The 19,280-nt window shown below is 38.1% G+C and overlaps 1 protein-coding gene across 1 annotated transcript in view; it reads left to right on the forward strand.

Moving 5' to 3' along the window:
• cds2 (CDP-diacylglycerol synthase (phosphatidate cytidylyltransferase) 2) overlaps window positions 1-18,359 on the forward strand; it is a 49,365-nt gene extending 31,006 nt beyond the window's left edge. The window contains exons 9-13 of the mRNA XM_072266541.1: window positions 1,139-1,207; window positions 5,548-5,700; window positions 5,909-6,028; window positions 9,831-9,934; window positions 11,351-18,359. Of these exons, the coding sequence (XP_072122642.1) occupies window positions 1,139-1,207; window positions 5,548-5,700; window positions 5,909-6,028; window positions 9,831-9,934; window positions 11,351-11,474 (570 nt within the window). The 3' untranslated portion in view covers window positions 11,475-18,359. The remainder of the gene's footprint in view (window positions 1-1,138; window positions 1,208-5,547; window positions 5,701-5,908; window positions 6,029-9,830; window positions 9,935-11,350) is intronic.
• Window positions 18,360-19,280: the final 921 nt, after the last annotated feature.

Genomic DNA, 19,280 nt, shown 5'->3' on the forward strand with positions numbered 1-19,280 from the left:
GCCCTGGAATAGAGACCCACCCGTAGTTTTCCTTTCCAGCATCTTTATATGCTGATAACAATTACCCTGATAAATCCAGTCTAGATGTCAAATGTTGATATGATTTTTATGAGCCACTGATACATGTAATACCAAGTAATGAAATCTATTGTCTACTGATAAAGACAAGACTTACTATTTTGGAAAAAAAAGACCAACACAGTTAGTCTAGTTAAATAAACTAGTTAACCTAGTTAGTCCAGTTAAATAAACTACTTAGCAATAGAAAATATTGCCAGATTATTAGGATTGAAGACTGTGCTGTAGTAAGCCTGCATCAGCAAATTGAGGGCTGTGGGGAACCGTCACAGAACAGGAAATGTGAGGCCTGGGACAAATCAGATAATATCATTGTCAATGACAGGATGGGTTTCAGGGGCCAAATGGCCTGTTCTGCCTACTATTTTCTTATGTACCTTCCTCTCCTCTAATTAGCAGGTAAGTCTGAGCCCTGGAATTTGCAGAGAGGGACAACACGGCTGACTTTTTGCGTGACAGGAGCAATTCAGACACATTTGAAGAGTTGAGGCCTCTGTCACTCAGGGTTGACTATGGCTGTTGCGTCTTAGCTGTCTAGATATGCAAGCCTGAGCAGTACGATATGGAGAGCAAGTTGTTGCCCATGTAGCAAGTTCCCCCCTCCATGTATCTGATGAACCCAAAGGAACACCTTCAAATGGCACAGCAAAGTTTATTCTGAATAGATTCTAGTCACGTTGGTTGCTGTTGTGGCTAGAATTACAGATTTCTGTGCAAGGGATGGAGTAAATGTCTTTCTTTTCTATAAATTTCTACGAATTAATTTAGATTCTGGATTAGGACTTAAAGAAAGGTTGTGTGTTTTGGCGATATTGGGGGGTGGGCAGAAGAAAGAAAGAAAGGGTGAGTAGTATTGTGTGTGACCATTTTGTTACACAGTTTATTTACATGTGAGGGTGTTGCACAATGGGACAATAGGGATTAACTCTGTTTTCCAGTACACAGGTTCCAATGCTTCAGAATTTCTTTACACTAAATCATAAAATAATAGGTATTATTAGAACCTTATTGAATTTTACTTTTCGATTTTATCAATCATCAATTTTATCTGTTTTCACAGCTGTCCCCCAAGAAGACCTGGGAAGGATTTATTGGAGGATTCTTTTCAACCGTCTTGTTTGGCCTTGTGGTGAGATACTAGGTTTTAAGTAAATGACGAATTATAAATAGCCAGAAAGTCAATTCTATTTGGTGAATGAATTGAGCCTCCCTGCTTGCAATGGTTCCTTTTTTTAATTGAGTCTTCTCCAAGCTAAGCAAAGCATTTGAGAAAACACCAGGATTTAACAACAAAAAATGCTGGAAACTGGGGTATCAGTTCCAGAAAGTTGGAAGGCAAATGTTGCCGAGAAGCCCCAAGCTGAACTGCACCTTGCACCAGTTGGAGGCTTAAATAAAAGTCATTTAACAAGAGAGTGAGTGTCATATGAGGAATTGCTGAAGAAATTTTATTATTTCCAAGAGGAATAAAATATGTAGGAAAAAAAATTCCAGGGATGATTTACTTGAACTTTTCAAGGGTTCTATTACACTGTACTGCTACCACAGCACAACAGATTTCATAACATATGTTAGTGATATTAAACCTGATTCTGAAGGGTGTAGCATTTCAATTACACAGAGAAAGCAGAAAAGCTGTGTGTTATTCTTAGAGAAATGAAGATTAATAAGTGCTCAGAACCACAAAAAATTATAAAACAAAAAGAAACAGCTGACAGGGAACACTTACAGACTAATGTGATGGTAAGTGTAGAGCAGTGTTTCCCAACCTTTTTTTGCCCAATGCACTCCTAAAGCACCTTCGTACTTGCCAACACCCCTCTTAGGTACAATATACTTTCTGGCGCCCCATAGTGTAAAAGCATATTTACTCCATGCTAACAGGAGAAAAATGATACTGCTTTAAATTTTTATTTGTCTTTAATTCTAGCTTACACAGTGCCTGTGCATATATATGTATGTTGTACAACAGCTTGGATATCAATGTGACCCTTGAGCTTGGTAGTTTCTAGCAAGAGTTGAAATACCTGGCTCAAGTTGTGACAGTGAAAGCCTCTAGTCCCCACATGTTTCAATGTCCAAGAGGTTTCTGTTTTTTGTGAGTATGTGGTTCACTGACTGAAGCTGCTTTCAACAAGGTAGAAGGATGGAACTGCAATGAAGAGTGGTTTGCTTTTTTCTAAAGACTAGGAAACTTCGCATGACAGTGTAGCCACATACCACAAAAACCAACATTTTTGAAAAGCAATCGTCCTTCTTTACCATTCTGAATTTTGATAATATCTTCTTGCAAGCTGTCTCCCTGTTCTTCCATCTTGCAAAGAAATGGGTTAATTACCTAGTCCGGAATTTCTAGATCGTTTAAATTCTTGAATCAATTCTGACAAATTTCATCAGTGACTGCAGATGCAAGCAGTACTCTTGCAAATCACCATCTGTGAAAGAGAGTGCCGTACTTTCGATGCAGGGGAACTGTGAGAACGTTCTTCTCCCAATGTTTTACTTATATATTTCCAATTTTCTGATAAAAGTATACACTGCACTTTTTACCTGGATTAAATAGAAATTCTGGCCTGCAGTTTCATATTTAGAATGTTTATTTTGTGATACAGATTGGTTTGATATCCCACATCACCATGTAGAAGTTCAGTCTTGTTTCCCAAACTCTTGTTGATTCAACCACAGTGACAAGAAAATTAAAGAAATATTTTAAGCAATAGCCTTTTGACAGCCAATGCACTTCAGTGTGAAAAAGTAAGCGTTCAAACTCTTTATCATTATCTTGGCATAACTAGTGAAATGTTCTGCTATTTAATGGATTTAATTTTGTTGATAGCAGATATTACTAGAGTAATGCTTGAAAGAAGTCGCTAGCTGAGGTTTTTGGCTGCCAGATGTTGCCGATGAATTACACAATGGATTACAAACACACTTGGAATTCTGTTTTTCATAAATGCCACTAAACCAGCATGGCAACCTGTCATAATATGGTGTTCCATCTGTTGCACAAGAAATCATGTTCCTAATTAGAATACTTTAATCCTCAATATGCATTTTGAGCTTGTCGTAGATTGATTCTCCGTTAATATTTGTTTTTAGCATTTTACAAAAGAGAATTTCTTCATAAACTTTTCCATTTTTTATAAACCATACATATGCCATTAACAGTTCCTCATTGTCTTGTCCAGTTGACTCATCCAGTTGTATCCCAAGTACTGTTTTTTGTAGCTCTGTGCATATTTGATACTCAGTGTCCTCACTCATTTTTTCAATACGACGATCTACAGACTTATTACTCAGAGGAATTCATTTTAAAATACTGGTATTCATTTTGAGAACAGTGGTGAGCACTTTTGATACAGCAGGCATTATTAATCTTTCACCAATTGTATCAGATTTTTCAAACTTTGCTGTTATTTTGGAAATGTTACAAGAAACAATGAGACCACAGTCCAGGACACTTTCAGCTTTCTTGGCAAATGACTCGAGTGTGCAACGCTTTTCAAGTGCTTCTTTCATCTTCTGGAACTAAGTATACCATAAGTAGCCTTTTTGGTGTGTCTTTTATGGAAGTGTTCCTGCAATCTTGATGGCTTCATTAGACAGTACAGTATTACAGATAAGACACATGGGGTGTCGCTGATCTGACAGCAACGGAATAAAATCATACTCCAAGTAGATAACATTGTATTGATGCACTTTCTGTAGTTTCTGTTTCTTAGCAGGATTAGAATTCAAGGCTTCGCCACCTTCAGGCTCATAGAGATCATACTGTACATATTTATCCATCATTAATGGGGCTAAATTAAAATAAAAAAATTAACACAAACTGGAAATGCCTATCGGACATTGACCACAGCAGCGAGTTGACACAGATGGAATGATGGTAGCAGCATGCAAAGGAACTGCGAGGCGAAGACGATCACAACAGTGAAAATTATGTTAACAAGGATTCAGTCTGGAATTTGAATGTTAGTTGAGATAGAGCTGGTGTTCAGCAAGCTACCTTTATACTGTTCCATTTAGCGCAAATGACCAATCACGTAAGGTTTCATAATCCCCAAAGATGGTTCTGGACTGCACTTATGAAGCCAAGGTCGTTTTGAATCCCTCAAGAGGAATCCTTGGGGTCAGCAGGTTCACTGATTGGCTCTATTTCACTGTTTATTTCCAGCCAGCTCTGTATCGTTGCGTGACTTGTTTTCCGTAGATCTGTAGAGAAAGTTGAGCAGGTGTACTTGACGTACCAACTCTTAAATAACCTGAACTTATTCTGTGCTGTGAGTCAAGGGGAACTATTGGGTACCCTGGTCACTCATTTATGCATCCCCAATAATATCTGTTTGGTTCATAAGGTCGAATGAGATTGCCAAGTTTCAGACATACTATGACAATGAGTGCTCATTGCCTGCAGAGCTATGGTTCTTCCTGTGTTCCAGTGCCTCATCCTTTTTTTTTGGAAGTGCTTTGCTCTACTAGCAGTCGGTCAGGCCTCATGACTCAAATTAGGGTGCCGCTTACCGCCCCCCCCCCCACCAAGAATGCCTGCCAACGACTCCTACATCCCCTAACATCCTCTTAGGACATCTATTGGAAATCACTGGTGTAGAGGAACAGAGGTGGGGCAATTGAGCTGCTTCCACATTGTTGCATTGCACCTTCTAACTAAATGGTGAACTATATTCAAAGAAGTGGGTGTGATTTATAACTTGCCTTCTCCAAAATCTTTTAAAGTCATTGCTGAGCTAGGTTCTATGTGTCATTCTGGATGTCAGACCCTTTGAGAAGGCAGAGATAAATTTCTCAGAATGAAAACAGGAGTGAAGGACTTCAGTTGTGTAAAGGGACAAAAGAAGTTGCAATCCTTCACTGAGAGCAGAGAACAGTTTTGGGGTTTTTAATAATATAATGTGATGACCAAAGAATTTAAGTTATGAGATCAGTGACAGAAGACATGTGGATATTGAATACACGACAAGGGAATGGATGTGAGGTTGGAAAATCTTTGTTTTTATTTATCTATTATTCAAGTTATTCATAATTATAATGTTCTGAAATCTGATGTCTGAGAAACTGGTCGTGGTGGATTCAAAAGGAAGGGGAATGAGCAAGGAAATGGAACTAATACTGTATGGAGCTTTCAAATGGCTGACACGAGTACAGTGGGCTTAAATATTCTTCTGCCTGTATTACTGTAAGATAGCTGGAAGGTTTCTCTGGGTTAAGCATGCAGTGATGTTTACAGAAGATATTGTTAGAACTCAGTCAGTGTGAAGCAATGCTGGGTACAGGTTTATGATCTATTGTCAGTAAAAAGGCCAATGTCAAATGAAGCTGAAAAACAGACATGAAACTAACAGTAATATCAACACCCAGGAAAGCATTTAGGGAGGTATTTAAGTGATTATTGTATTTCTACTGCCTCACACTGGCATGCTAGTTTCAGTCATTGCTTTCTCGTTCATGCAGCTGTCCTACGTGATGTCGGGATACAAATACTTTGTCTGCCCTGTTGAGTTCAACAATGAGGCAAACAGTTTCACCGTGGAATGTGAACCATCAGAGCTGTTCCTGCTGCAAGATTACACAATCCCCAGTGTTCTTCAGTCCATTATAGGCTGGGTATGACTTCGAAGACTTTGTATATTCATTATGTTTCAAGGAGTGACTTTCTGAGTTTGTGAAAGCTGGATAAAAATAAAACATACTTGCCATTTCCTCAATCATGTGACTGGGTGAAAAAGGCTCAGAAAATCACTCCTTCAAATTTGCAATGGGAGACATTGCAATCAATGAGTTAACTGCATTTCCTCTTGTCTCATTTCTGTAGCGGACTATTCGAATGTATCCTTTCCAGATCCACAGCATTGCCCTTTCTACTTTTGCATCACTAATTAGCCCATTTGGAGGATTCTTTGCCAGCGGCTTCAAGAGAGCATTCAAGATCAAGGTACTTTTTATCCCCTTCCGGCTTGCAGTTGTTGGGGAATAAAGAGGAGTGGGTGCCAGGTAATCCATGGCTTAATTTCATAGAAGGGTAGGGTTATTCCTGTGATCTGGACAGTATTTATCCCTCAGTCCAAACTACTTCCAGAGAACATCTCGTTATTTGATTTCTGTAGGAGCTAGTTGTGTACAAATTGGGTACTATATTTCTCGGACATTACACACCATGTGAAGTTTTCATTGAAAAAACTGCATTTGAAATTATGATCAGAAGAATATTATTTTTGGGAACAAAGTTGCACTTTGTATGTCAACCCGTATTGGTGAAAGTGTTAGCAAGTGCAGCTAAGTCAGAGGTAAATATGGGGAGCTATGTCAGTTTACTTTCAATACTCAGAACAGTCCAATCCAAACAAAGTGGTTGAACATGTTTTATCAGCAAGAATTCACAACCGTCTCCTAGTTCTGTATCATCATCTCCTGTGGTTCATTTCCTCTGGCAGTTTGAAGTACTTTCCATTATTTCAACTGACAAATACATATGAATCTTATGAGAGTCATGTATATATGTGTGTGTGGGTTATGTATAGCTCTTATTGGCTGGCATACTGAAGCATTGACTTTATTTTCCTTCAGTATTAGGTGGAGTAGGTTTTAGGCTTCATAAAGGTCTATTGTGCATTGCACAATCCCATCATAATAAAGGGATCACCATTTGCATTGGCTTACATAGCAAATAGCTGAGGAACAGGAGGATAAGGCACCATGGTCATCCTTTTTAGTTCAGCCCCCCTCCTCTCAAGTTGCTCCTCTTGCATTTTTCCCTCTTCAACATGCTCCGGCTCTAGACCACTGGGAGTGGTGGAGGTACTAGAGCGGGAATTGTCATTATCTTGTTCTTTCAGCTTGCATTTGTAGAGCTCGAGGGTAAGGAGTGTTAAATATGTCATGCCTCCAGTTCCAGAAGACAGTTGAGGAAAATGAGGAGCAGGCAAGGGACCTATCAAATGATAATTATTTGAATAGTAGGAGTTACAGTCAGATACAATTTCTGGGGTTAACTCATTCCCATTGATAACCTTGTTGCCAAAGTTAGTCTAAGTTCAAAATATAATTTCCTGCTGTTCTTTGACCCCTGGAATTCAGTAAATTATCAGTTGGAAGATTTTAAGATACAAAAAAACAAAAATAAGCATGCCAGTAAAGACAATTGTCTTATTTAGTAAATGATACCATTAGACGTAGGAACAGAATTAGGCCATTTGGCCCATCAAGTCTGCTCTGCCATTCAATCATGGCTGATCCTTTTCCCCCCTCCTCAGCCCCGCTCCCTGGCCTTCTGCCTGGAACCTTTGATGCTGCGGCGAATCAAGAACCTATCAAAATCTGCCTTAAATACACCCAATGACTTGGCCTCCACAGCTGCCTGTGGTAACAAATTCTATAAATCCACCACACTCTGGCAAAAGAAATTTCTCCACATCTCTGTTTTAAGTGGACATCCCTCTATCCTGAGGCTGTGCCTTCTTGTCCTAGTCTCTCCCACCATAGGAAACATCCTTTCCACATCTACTCTGATAAGGCCTTTCAACATTCGAAAGATTTCAATGAGATATTCCCCATACCCTTCTAAATTCCGGCGAGTACAAGCCTAAAGCCATCAGACATTCCTCACATGATCATCCTTGTGAACCTTCTGTGAACACTCTCCAATGTCAGCACATCTTTTCTTAGATGAGTAGCACAAAACTGTTCACAAAACTCAAGATGAGACCTCACTGGTGTCTTATAAAGCCTCAGCATCACATCCCTGCTCTTATATTCTAGACCTCTTGGAATGAATGCTAACATTGTATTTGCCTATCTCACCACCAACTCAAACTGCAAGTTAACCTTTAGGGTATTCAGCACAAACACTCCCAAGTCCCTTTGTCTGCACATTTATCTCTTCTTACCAAAGTGCATGAGCATGCATTTTCCAACATTGTATTTCAATTGCCACTTTCTTGCCCGTTCTCCTAAAATGTCTAAGTCCTTCTGCAGTCTTCCTGTTTCCTCAACAGTACCGGCCCCTCCACCAATCTTCATATCATCTGTAAACCTGGCAACAAAGCCATCTATTCCATCATCTAAGTCATTGATATACAGCATAAAAAATAAGTGGTCCTAACACCGACCCATGCGGAACACCACTAGTCACTGGCAGCCAACCAGAAAAGGATCCTTTAATTCTCACTTACTGCCTCCTATGAATCAGCCAATGCTCTAACCATGCTAGTAACTTTCCTGTAATACCATGGATTCTTAACCTGGTAAGCAGTCTCATGTGTGGCATCTTATCAAAAGCTTTCTGAAAATCCAACTGTACAACATCCACTGCATCCCCTTTTATCTATACTACTTGTAATCTCCTCAGCAGATTTGTCAGGCAAGATTTTCCCTGAAGGAAATCATGCTGATTTAATCCTATCTTGACCTGTGTCACCAAGTACTCCATAACTTCATCCTTAACAATTGACTACAACATCTTCCCAACCACTGAGGACAGGATAACTGGTCTATAATTTCTATTAGAGTGGAGGGACATTTGCAATTTTCCATTCCTCTGGAACCATGCCAGAGTCCAATGATTCTTGAAAGATCATTACTAATGCCTCCACAATCTCTATCATTACCTCTTTCAGAAGCCTAGGGTGCATTTCATCTGGTCTGGGTGACTTATGCACCTTTAGGTCTTTCAGCTTTTTGAGCTCCTTCTCCCTTGTAATAGTAATTGCACTCACCTCTCTTCCCTCACACCCACAGTGAAGACTGATGCAAAATACTTATTTAGTTCATCTGCCATCTCCTTGTCCCCCATTATTATTTCTCTGGCCTCATTTTCTAGTGGTCCAATATCCACCCTCATCTCTCCTTTATTTTTTATACACTTGATAAAACATTTTCTATCCACCTTGATATTGTTTGCTAGCTTGCTTTCATATTTCATCTTTCCCTCTTAATGATTCTTTTAGTCGCTTTCTATAGGTTTTTAAAAGCTTCCCAGTCCTCCATCTTCCCACTGATTTTTGCTTTGTTGTACACCTTCTCTTTTGCTTTTACACTAGCTTTGACTTCCCTTGTCTGCCACGGTTATACTATTTTGTCATTTGAATATTTCTTTGTTTTGCAGTACATCTGTCCTGCACCTTCCTCATTTTCTCCTGAAACTCAAGCCATTGCTGCTCTGCTGTCATCTTTGCCAGCACCTCCTTCCAATTTACTTTGGCCAACTCCTCTCTCATACCACTGTAAATTCCTTTACTCCACTGAAATACTGCTACACCAGACTTTACTTTTTCCCAATCAAATTCCAAGTTGAACTCTGTCATGAGGTAACCAGGTGGCAGAAAAAGTCCAAAAGACTTCATGGCCTACTCCCCCTTATTTTATGAAAGCATCTTTCATGTGTTTATTTGAGTGAATTTTCTTCTGAATTTAATCTGGAGATTTCCACACATAGCATGTTAAAACAGTTTGAGTTTTCAGCACTCAGTTTGTTACCGTGAATATTCCATGCCCAGTTTAGGGTAGTTAGTCTGCCCTGATTTAGAAGATCCCAGACTGCCTGCAAGAAGGGATCTTGCAAAGACTTCAAAATCCTTTGTAAAGACAAAGCAGCTGTAGCAATTCTGCACAGAATTTGCTTTTAAGGCATGTCTATTATTTATAATAGACATTTTGACATTTTTATTCCCACAGTAATAGCTGGTAACAATGAGGAGAATGTAGCAACCTGAGAACAAACTCATTTTTTCTCTTCCCAGGATTTTGCCGACACCATCCCTGGACATGGTGGGATTATGGACCGCTTTGATTGTCAGTATCTCATGGCAACCTTTGTTAATGTCTATATTGCCAGCTTCATAAGGTAAGTGCCGTTCAACGAATCTGAAATTTAATTTTCTTATAATGACAAGGAACTTTTAGTTCTCTGATGCAGAGTGCTTCAAAAATAAAATTCATTAATTGTGAGTCCATTTCCAGATAAGGCTTAATATGAATGCAAGTTAAATGTACTTACATAATTTTATCGGAGCAAAATATCATGGCAGACTGCAAAATTTCTTCATTGTTACTTTCTAAATTACAGAAAATAAATCATGGCTGATTTATTTTCCCTCTCAACCCCATTCTCCTGCCTTCTCCCTGTAACCTTTGATGCTCTTACTAATCAAGAACCTATCAACTCCACTTAAAATATACCCAATGAATTGGACTTCACGGGCACCTGTGGCAGTGAATTCCACAGACACCACCCTGTAGCTAAAGAAATTCCTCCTTATGTCTTTTCTAAATGGATGTCCTTCTATTCTGAGGCTATGCCTTCTGGTCCTACGCTCTCCTTCTATTAGATACATCCTTCACATGTCCACTCTACCTAGGTTTTTCAATATTCAGTAGGTTTCAATGAGATTCACCCCAACCCCCCCATTCTTCAAAACTCCAGTAAGTACAGGCCCAGAGCCATCGAACTCTCCGCATACATTAACCCTTTCATTCCTTTCTTAGGTATGAATCACAAGGAATTTACAACTTACTTTTCCAGTATTAATAATTAATTATTATTATTATTAGTCTTTCTTGTATTCATACAGTTTGTCCTGTTTTGCACATTGGTTGTTTGTTAGTCTTTGTGTGTAGTTTTTTCCATTGATTCTATTGTATTTCTTTGTTCTGCTGTGAATGCCTGTAAGAAAACAAATCTCAGGGTAGTACATTATGACATTTGTACTTTGTGTACTTTGATAATAAATTTACTTTAAACTTCGAAACTGCTCTCAATACTCCAAATGTGGTCTGACCAGTGCCTGATAAAGCCTCAGCATTATATCTCTGCTTTTAATTTTAATTCACTTGAAGTGAATTCTAGCATTGCATTTGCCTTCCTTACTATCAACTCAACATGAAAGTTAACCTTTAGAGAACCCTGCTCTAGGACTTCTAAGTCCTTTTGCACCTCTGACTTCTGATTTCGCCTCTCGTTTTGAAAATAGTGCTTGCCTTTATTCCTTCGGCCAAGGTGCATGACCATACACTTCCCTACACTGTTTTCTATTTGCCACTTCTTTGCCAATTCTGTCCAAGTCCTTCTGCAGACTCCTGCTTCTTTAACACTACCTGCCCCTCCACCTATCTTTGTATCATTTGTAAGACAGAGATAACATAAAAAATGGCAAACCTTTCTTACTCTCAGTGGTCATGTTCTCCCAGTTGGTGGTGGGGGGGGTGGTGTTGCAGCTAGGAAGCTTAAAATGTATTAAATTGTTTCTTCGGTTCTTTTTAGGGGCCCAAATCCCAGTAAATTACTGCAGCAGTTGCTGGCTCTCCGCTTGGACCAGCAGCTACAGATATACAAGAGCCTGAAAGCCAATCTGATCCAGAAGGGCATGCTGTCTGCTGGGGCATAGGACTGAGGCATTCATTGGAGTGGTCGCAGTGAAAAGCCTCAGGAAAGAGTCCAGCCAGTGACCTTTCTCTCAAACTCAGTGTGTCAAAACTATCCAGATGCGAATCTCCATATGTAACTGAGTGGTCCAAACTCCTTCAGGTGCCAGGAAAAGCATACTTTATTCATACATTGGTTGACAGGATTGATAAGTAGCAATATGTTTAATCATGGGACCTTATCTCATTAGTAGAAGATGTAATGCTGGAATGGCCTCTGATGAGTCTAGCCCATGATTAATCATTAAAGTGACATAAAGAGGGTTTTTTTAATATTTTAAATGATTCCCCATTGTTGTCTGCAGTGAGAGATTGGGAGGCTAACTCTGAACTCTATACAATGTAATGGTTTTAGTCCAGGTGAATCCCAATGCTAGTCTGATCTGCACCAGTGCAGGGTGATTTATTTGTTCCTCAGCTCAAATGTGTGCTTTAGGATGGAATAGATGTAGTATTTGGTCTAGCTTTGACCATGTAGTTTGTGAAGAACCTGCTGTTTTACATTTTGCATTTATAGGGCATCTTGAGCCACCTGAAGGGGCTTAGAATATGATGTTTACACTGGCTGTATTTTAGGAAATAGAGGAGTCTAGTAGAAGAAGAAATAAATAGCATTTGCACACTGGAGAGCATGCAGTGGGGTGTCAAAATAAGATTTATGGAACAATTTGTCCTAGATACATGTCATTTATTTCAATTTATTCACTTGCAACTTAAATTGTATTGTAACACTGCGTAAAACGTGGCCTTTTAAAAAATTTTCATGGGTGGTGTATTTTTGAGATAGTATCTCCATTTAATGGAATTTAGTGTCCCTATCACTTAAGGAAAATATTAGCTTTTACAAATATATTTAATCGAAAAGAAACATGTGCACTCAAGTATTATTTAGGTATTAACCTGTAATCTTTTCTGTCTTATGTGAGGTCTTACAACTGTGTTGTGATTTCAAGCCACTTCATGACAATGATTTATATTGGGAGTATAGTTTCAAGGAAAGCAGATGACTTCTGGTCTCTTAACCAGGTGGCTGCTCTTTGAATAAATGGCATCTGCAATCTGTTCAGCTATATGGGAAATTACCCCATGAAGCCAGCTTTTTATTGTGTCCCCTCCTCCATCCCTCACCTCACCTCTTCAAGTGTTCATTCAGGCACGCTGGATGACAAACAGATGACCCAGGAGATTTACCATTTCCCTAACTAAGAGAAAGTGGGATTAGTCATTGTTTGTTGATCAACCCAGGCATTTCAGTAGAAACGGCTTGCATCTGTGCTGGGGATGAAGTGAAGATAGAAATGAAGGTGGGCTGCATGAGTACGAACCAGGCCAGCTTCTGCCTGCAAATACTTGTGACAGCAAAAGGTAACTCTGGGGAGGGACTGATGGTCCTTTTTCAGGCCCCTCTTAAGGACTGCATAGTGCCAAAAGATCACTACGGTCATTAGATTCTAATGTGGAAAATTTCACTTAATGACTAGGACTGTGGCTTAGAACATTACTTATTGACTGGTATTAAAATCCGAGAGACAGCAGAATACTCAATAATTCAGGGAGAATGTGCAAATGATTATTTTATCAATATTCCAACAAAACTTGAGAATTAACAGTTTTCCTAATCCAAGTATTTTTTTTTCAGTTATCTGCCTTGCATATTTAATTTTTTGTCCAAGATGTCAAGTTCCTCTAATGTTTGTCAATAGCCAATTTTCAGTATCGTCCAAAGAAGTACTGGAACCATTAGTAGCTGACAGCTGCGGTGTTGACAAACCTTGTGTACATAGTGGAGAGGATATGTTTCTCTGATTAAGTGGGTACCTTAGGAGTGAACATTCACCTGCTGTGAAATCTTCATTACCCTGATATTCTGTATGCTATGTTTAGTTGGTAGGGAAGGGAGACCAGTTTAAGTTGTCACATACTGTGCCACTAATTACCATCTTCTATTTGCTTTATTTCCAATTACTTTTTGGCCTTCGTTCCAGTATTCTTGTTAGTTGTCCTGCTGCACTGCTTGCTGGATGTGGAAGGGAAGAAAGAGAAGTATATTGTGAATCACTTGGTGCAGCTGTCAAAGACACCCGGATACTGCACCAGAGGCACAATTTTCCACCCAAATTTACAGCATATCTCTGGTGCAAGGCAAAGTGTGATAGCTTTCTGCCAAGAGTGAATTTGCTAGAGTTAATAATAGTGACAGGACATGAATGAAATGAACTCAGGAAATGTATCAGCACAGTGTGTTGTTACTGAGGAGCTGTTTTGTATTCTAGCTTATTTAAGATTATTTGAGAAATTTCATTAGGAAAGATGGCCACTATTTCATTCATCTGGAGAGGTCCTACTTTAAAATTGATGCCCAAGGAATTGAAGAAATTACTTTGGGTTGTTATAGCAGTGATGGCATGATATGATAGTGACAGTGATGAGAGGTGACTAATTACTGGCTGAGCCTCACCGAAGCAAAGACTTTGCTCCTCAGGTTTATAATAGAAGGCCAGCATCAGGGTTCATTCATTTGTGAAAATAAGAAGTAATGAGGCAAAGTTCATCCTCAGTACACCTCATTATATCGTTAAACCACATCAACAGAGTCCCCATGTCACTGCAGTGTCATTATCTAGAAGTATGTACCTGGGTAAGGAAGGAAGGACGAATTGGTATTCAATGTGAACAACTACATTTTCAGTTCTCAAGTCCTCTTTTCAAACTGTCCTGATTGATGTGACTGACCAAGGTAAGTTTGGGTCAATTTAATTTAATTAAATTGAACACCTTTGTGACAGTTTCAAGTAGGGCCTGGCCAGAAAAGATGATGAATGTCTAGAGAGTTTCGTAAGAGACATTGGCAAACATTCAAGTGGGAGAAAGTTGTACAAAGCATAATTGGCTTATTACCCACCTTCCAGTGTCCATTGACTTAACATGTGGGGGTGGGTATAACTGGCATTTTGTATTCTTAGTCACCTGTTTCTTGCTGTTAGCCAAAGACAATTGTCTTCCCCACAACTCTCCATCCTCACCCCATTTTCTTAAAATTCTCAAATAGTAGAAGGTATCATATAAAATACTTGAGCTTGCCAACTGGAGAATCCTCAAGGTGTTCCTTGCCATTTGCTGGACACATACATTAAAGCTATTTCTTGTCTCCACATGGGAGAGAGGCCAGGGAATAAGAACAGACTTGGTAATATATCAGCATCACCTATGCTGGTATGATGAGCATCATATAAGTTCTCTGTCATGTCTTCCCTTCACTAATTTGATTGAATAATTTAATCTGTGCCACGTTGAATCCACGTATGTTGCAACAACTTTCCCATGAATTTTTCCATTTCTAACAATAGGCCTGTGAAGATAACAGCTGAATAAAGGACTCAAATTTATCCAGCATAAAATTTTGATAGTTTGGGTCACTTTTGTATACTGTGAATTAATAATGTTTCTACTGTTTTCTGATTGTTTGAATATTGCAAAGGTTTGTATTTAAGTGCAGAAGCCTGTGAACTGGTGACATCTATTAAAATTAGTATTTAAAGCAAAATGTAAACAACTTTAAGAGGGAATCTATTTTTTAACAGAAGAAATCAGCTGAAAAATCAGTGATACATAAAGCAATTCAACTTTTTAATCAGCATGATGAAGAGCATTTATTATAAATTTTGTTACCTGTTCCTGTTACAAAAAGAGAATATATTCCCATTACAACTGAACTGAAGAATCAGACTTATATCCAATGGCTCTGTAACTGTACAGATGTTTGCACTAGGTATTTAGAATATTGAAAATTGGAAAAAGAGTATCTGGGACACAATTTCAACTCAGACCCCAATAGTGTTCTGAAAACTAGTCTGTGGAAGAGTAGCAGTTTGAACAGCATCGATAATCTTATGTTAAAGGTGCCTGCTACAGATTGACGGTAAATGTCAGATGTGTTGTATTAGAATGACACCCAAAGCTTCTGAGATAATGACAATCCCTTTAACGTATTGAGAAATTTCTTCTGAAAGACGTCCCAGTATTATTGAGAGATGTGAGTTTGTTCTAAAGGAGTATATTTTGTGCCAAAGTATCTTTTAGTCTTGAATTGAATAATAGTGCACAAATATGTAAACCATTATGTAAGATTGCTGTCCCCTGGCAAAATCTAAACACACCATGTCTTGGTGTGGCAGTTGTAAAGAATTTTTTGAATCTTTGTACATTGAAAAAGCCTAGGTTCAAAACGCTGCATGAGAAACTCTGGAAATTGGTAGTTTGGAGATATTTAGTTGAAAACTTCATTATGGGGTTAGAGGTACAGGAACTTGATGGTTGCTATTTCACTGAGCCTTGTGCAAGGATTATCCTGGGATATTCATGTAAGAGGATATGCACAAGCTATACAACAACCAGTGGTAAATAAAGTAGCTGATTTCATCACAACATCTGAAACTCTTTAGCTTCCTCACTGCAACCTGTGGTACCGTCAGAAGAGGCCCTGTGCCTTCCAGAAATACTATTTCCATCCCCTCCCAACCACAAGGTATCAGAGAAGCTAATGAACTCGAAGTCACAAATGTTTTTTTTTCTAATTTACCGAGGATATTTCAAAAATAAAATTAAATCTGTAAAGGTGTTGGGTGTCAAGATGCTTTCAAGAACAATATTAATTGTAAGTTTTGTAACAGTTTGTCTTTTGTGGAAGTTCTTTAAGACTTGTTTTTATTCTTTCAGCAATGTCCATGCACTGTTGTACAAATTCATTAAATTAAGACCTCATGAGTAAATGCTGTGTCTGACCTCAGAGGTTCACCTTTCTAGTTCTTAACTGGATTTGGTAGCACAAAGTACAGCCAAATACAGCTTCTTGTATTTTTAAACTCTGGGGCTTTATGGCCCATAAAGCTGAGTATTTAATTTTTTTTTAGATATTCAAAATCTGGGTCTGTGGTTGATGTATGTATTAAAATTAATGCAGAATCAATTAAAGCAATTTGCAGTATTTTAAAATAAATATTAATGTGCTGAAATAACTGAAAATGTATTAACCAATGTGATAAAAATGAAAAATGACATTATGCCTGAAGATCTGAGACTTTTTTTTCAGTAGTTGGAATTCATGTATAAAGTTAATGCATAGAGAGGTAGAAGGGACAATAGAGAATGGAAAAAGGAGCATAGCTCTTTTATAATACAAAGTGCCTTCTGATGCATTTTTGAGGGAAATATTGCTTTATTTTTGAGCCAGACCTGAGAGTGCATATTTTGAATAAATGTCCCAGCTCTGACTCTGAACCATGCATAAATTAGAATTGAAGCCTATTCCAAAACAAGCTGGAATGATTTCAGATAAGCCCAAAATAAAAATGTTAATGCAGCTTTTTTCAACTTAAATGTTCCCTGAGGATGTTTTTTGGATGTGACTTATCTGATTTGATATGGTTGCTTTACCTGCTGTGCAACGTTCCCTCTAACTTTTGTTACAGCTGCGCGGACCAATCATTGCTCTGAGCAGCATATTTTTACAGAGCCTGAAAACTGCATGGCACTTTAATATTTTTTTTGTTTTTGCATGCTATGAATATTTAGAATGAAATTTGAAAAATTATACTTTTGATTTTTATTAATTGATGGGTACAGTATAACAAAGAAAACCTTTCATGTTGCATAAGATTTTTTTTTAGCTGTGTAGCAACAAAGGCTATGAGGACGGGAGTATTTCAGTTACTGTGCAGCCGCACACCCACACAGCTCAGAGGAAATAGTGCTGCTAAAGCTAATGCCTCTGAATTCAAGTGTGGCTGTCCAGCTGGCATCTGCTAAATGAAAAGCCGTACTTGACTTATTGCTGCCTCCTTCTGGAAGAACTACATCTTGTCATGGTGTAGACTGACAATTGAACCAAATAGGATTCTAGTTTGTATTGTTGCTTTACACAGGATGCTAAATTGTGTGCTAGCTGAAACAATCTGAAAAATATTGAACTCAACAAATGTTGTCAAATAAGAAAATTTTAATTTTTATTCAAAGAACCTGAATGAATTCTCAAGCTTTAAAACTATTCCATTAACTTATTTGGTGAATTATTATAATTAATTTATTGTGGAATGCCTTGATTGATGCTGAGATGCCAAAAACGACCATCTAACATGTATAATTTATACTCTGTTGTCCACATTGTACAATCAATGACCCAAATACAAAACACATAAGATTGTGTGTTACATATAAGTAGAAACCTGAGAGAGTGGGTTTTGTAGAAGATAGAGATGTAGGGAATTCCAGAAAATGGTTGAAGTACAGAAACTGTAGAGGTTAGAACAGATGAATAAACTTCACAGAAGTTCTGTGTTATTCCACTTAAGATGATAGATGAAAATAATTCAGTCAAGGCAATGAAGAGAACTTATAATATGAAATGTGAGTTTATACACTTGCCCAGGAGAAACTCATTCAGTAATCTAACAGTTCTGCATATTTAATAAGTTAAAATGAAGGACATTGCAATAACGTTGAAGCCTCTTGAAGGCTGGACACAGCATTTCTTCTGGATTAGATTACAGCACAGACTAATGCACACACTTATTTAGGTATTGTGGTTGAGTAAGTTGCTTATTTTATTAATGCTATATGTCTATCTGTGTGAAATGTAAAACATTCGGTTCATGTGAACCTGCCACGTGTTACTGTACATGTCTGTATTTGTATTGAACATTTCAACTTGTGTGTTCATATGTGTATATGTGCATATAAAGTGTACACAGAGATGCGCTAACACACATGTATATGTATATTTGATGGTGTTTAAGAATACACATTATTTATATATGTTCCAAATAAAAAAAAGTATCTTACTAAATGTCAAAGCTTGTGTCATTCCTTTTTTGACCATACAGCGGTAAGCTTCTTACAACAAGGCAGCCAATTTACTTATGAATTTTACCTATTCATATCTCTGTGACTGTTACCACAACACTGTCTCATTGTCCAGGTAACCTACCAGGTACCTCTGGTTCTAACAAATGATGACAAAAAAATGAAATCTACTATTCCCTTTTTATTGCAACTAGAGATGGCCACTAAATAAAGTTCTGTCAGCAATGGCCTTGGTGTGAAGATTTTTAATAATTGAAAAGTTGCACAATAGGTTTGAAGAGAATTAAAACAGTCGATAAGGATGTTGAAACAGAAATCTAACAGCATTTCAGCTATTGGAAGTTTTACACCTTGCTTTTCAATTAACTGACATGCTTCAGTTTTCACCTTCAATGACATGCAGTTATTAACTCAAGTAAGATTTTGTAGCTTTTAAGCAGGGTACATTTAAATTTAAGCACTTCTTCCTCATTTCAGAACCTGAGAAAATGTTCAGTGGAATTAAAAACAACAGAAGTCAGTTCATGACCTAATCACCGTTTTCCACCAACCCACACCACCAGGTGACATTTCAAAGTTGAAGTTGAGTTTACTGTCATCTGCACAACTACTGTACATGTATTCATAGATACAATGAAAAACTTAAGCAGCAGCATCACAGGGACATTGCATCGGAAGAAAAGCATTCACAAGAAGAACATACACAATTTTTATAAAAGAATGCAAGTAGAGCAAAAAAATACAAAGACAATTTTAATGCATAGTGGTTGTAATGTTGCTAAACTAGTGATTATAGTTTTACCATTTGGTTCAAGAACTGCGGTTGATTCTTGAACCTACTGAAGTGGGAGTTAAAGCTTATGTACGAGGGGTGATTGATAAGTTCGTGGCCTAAAGTAAAAGGAGTCAAT

The sequence above is a fragment of the Mobula birostris genome, chromosome 8 (assembly GCF_030028105.1).
Source record: "Mobula birostris isolate sMobBir1 chromosome 8, sMobBir1.hap1, whole genome shotgun sequence".
Lineage (NCBI taxonomy): Eukaryota > Metazoa > Chordata > Chondrichthyes > Myliobatiformes > Myliobatidae > Mobula > Mobula birostris.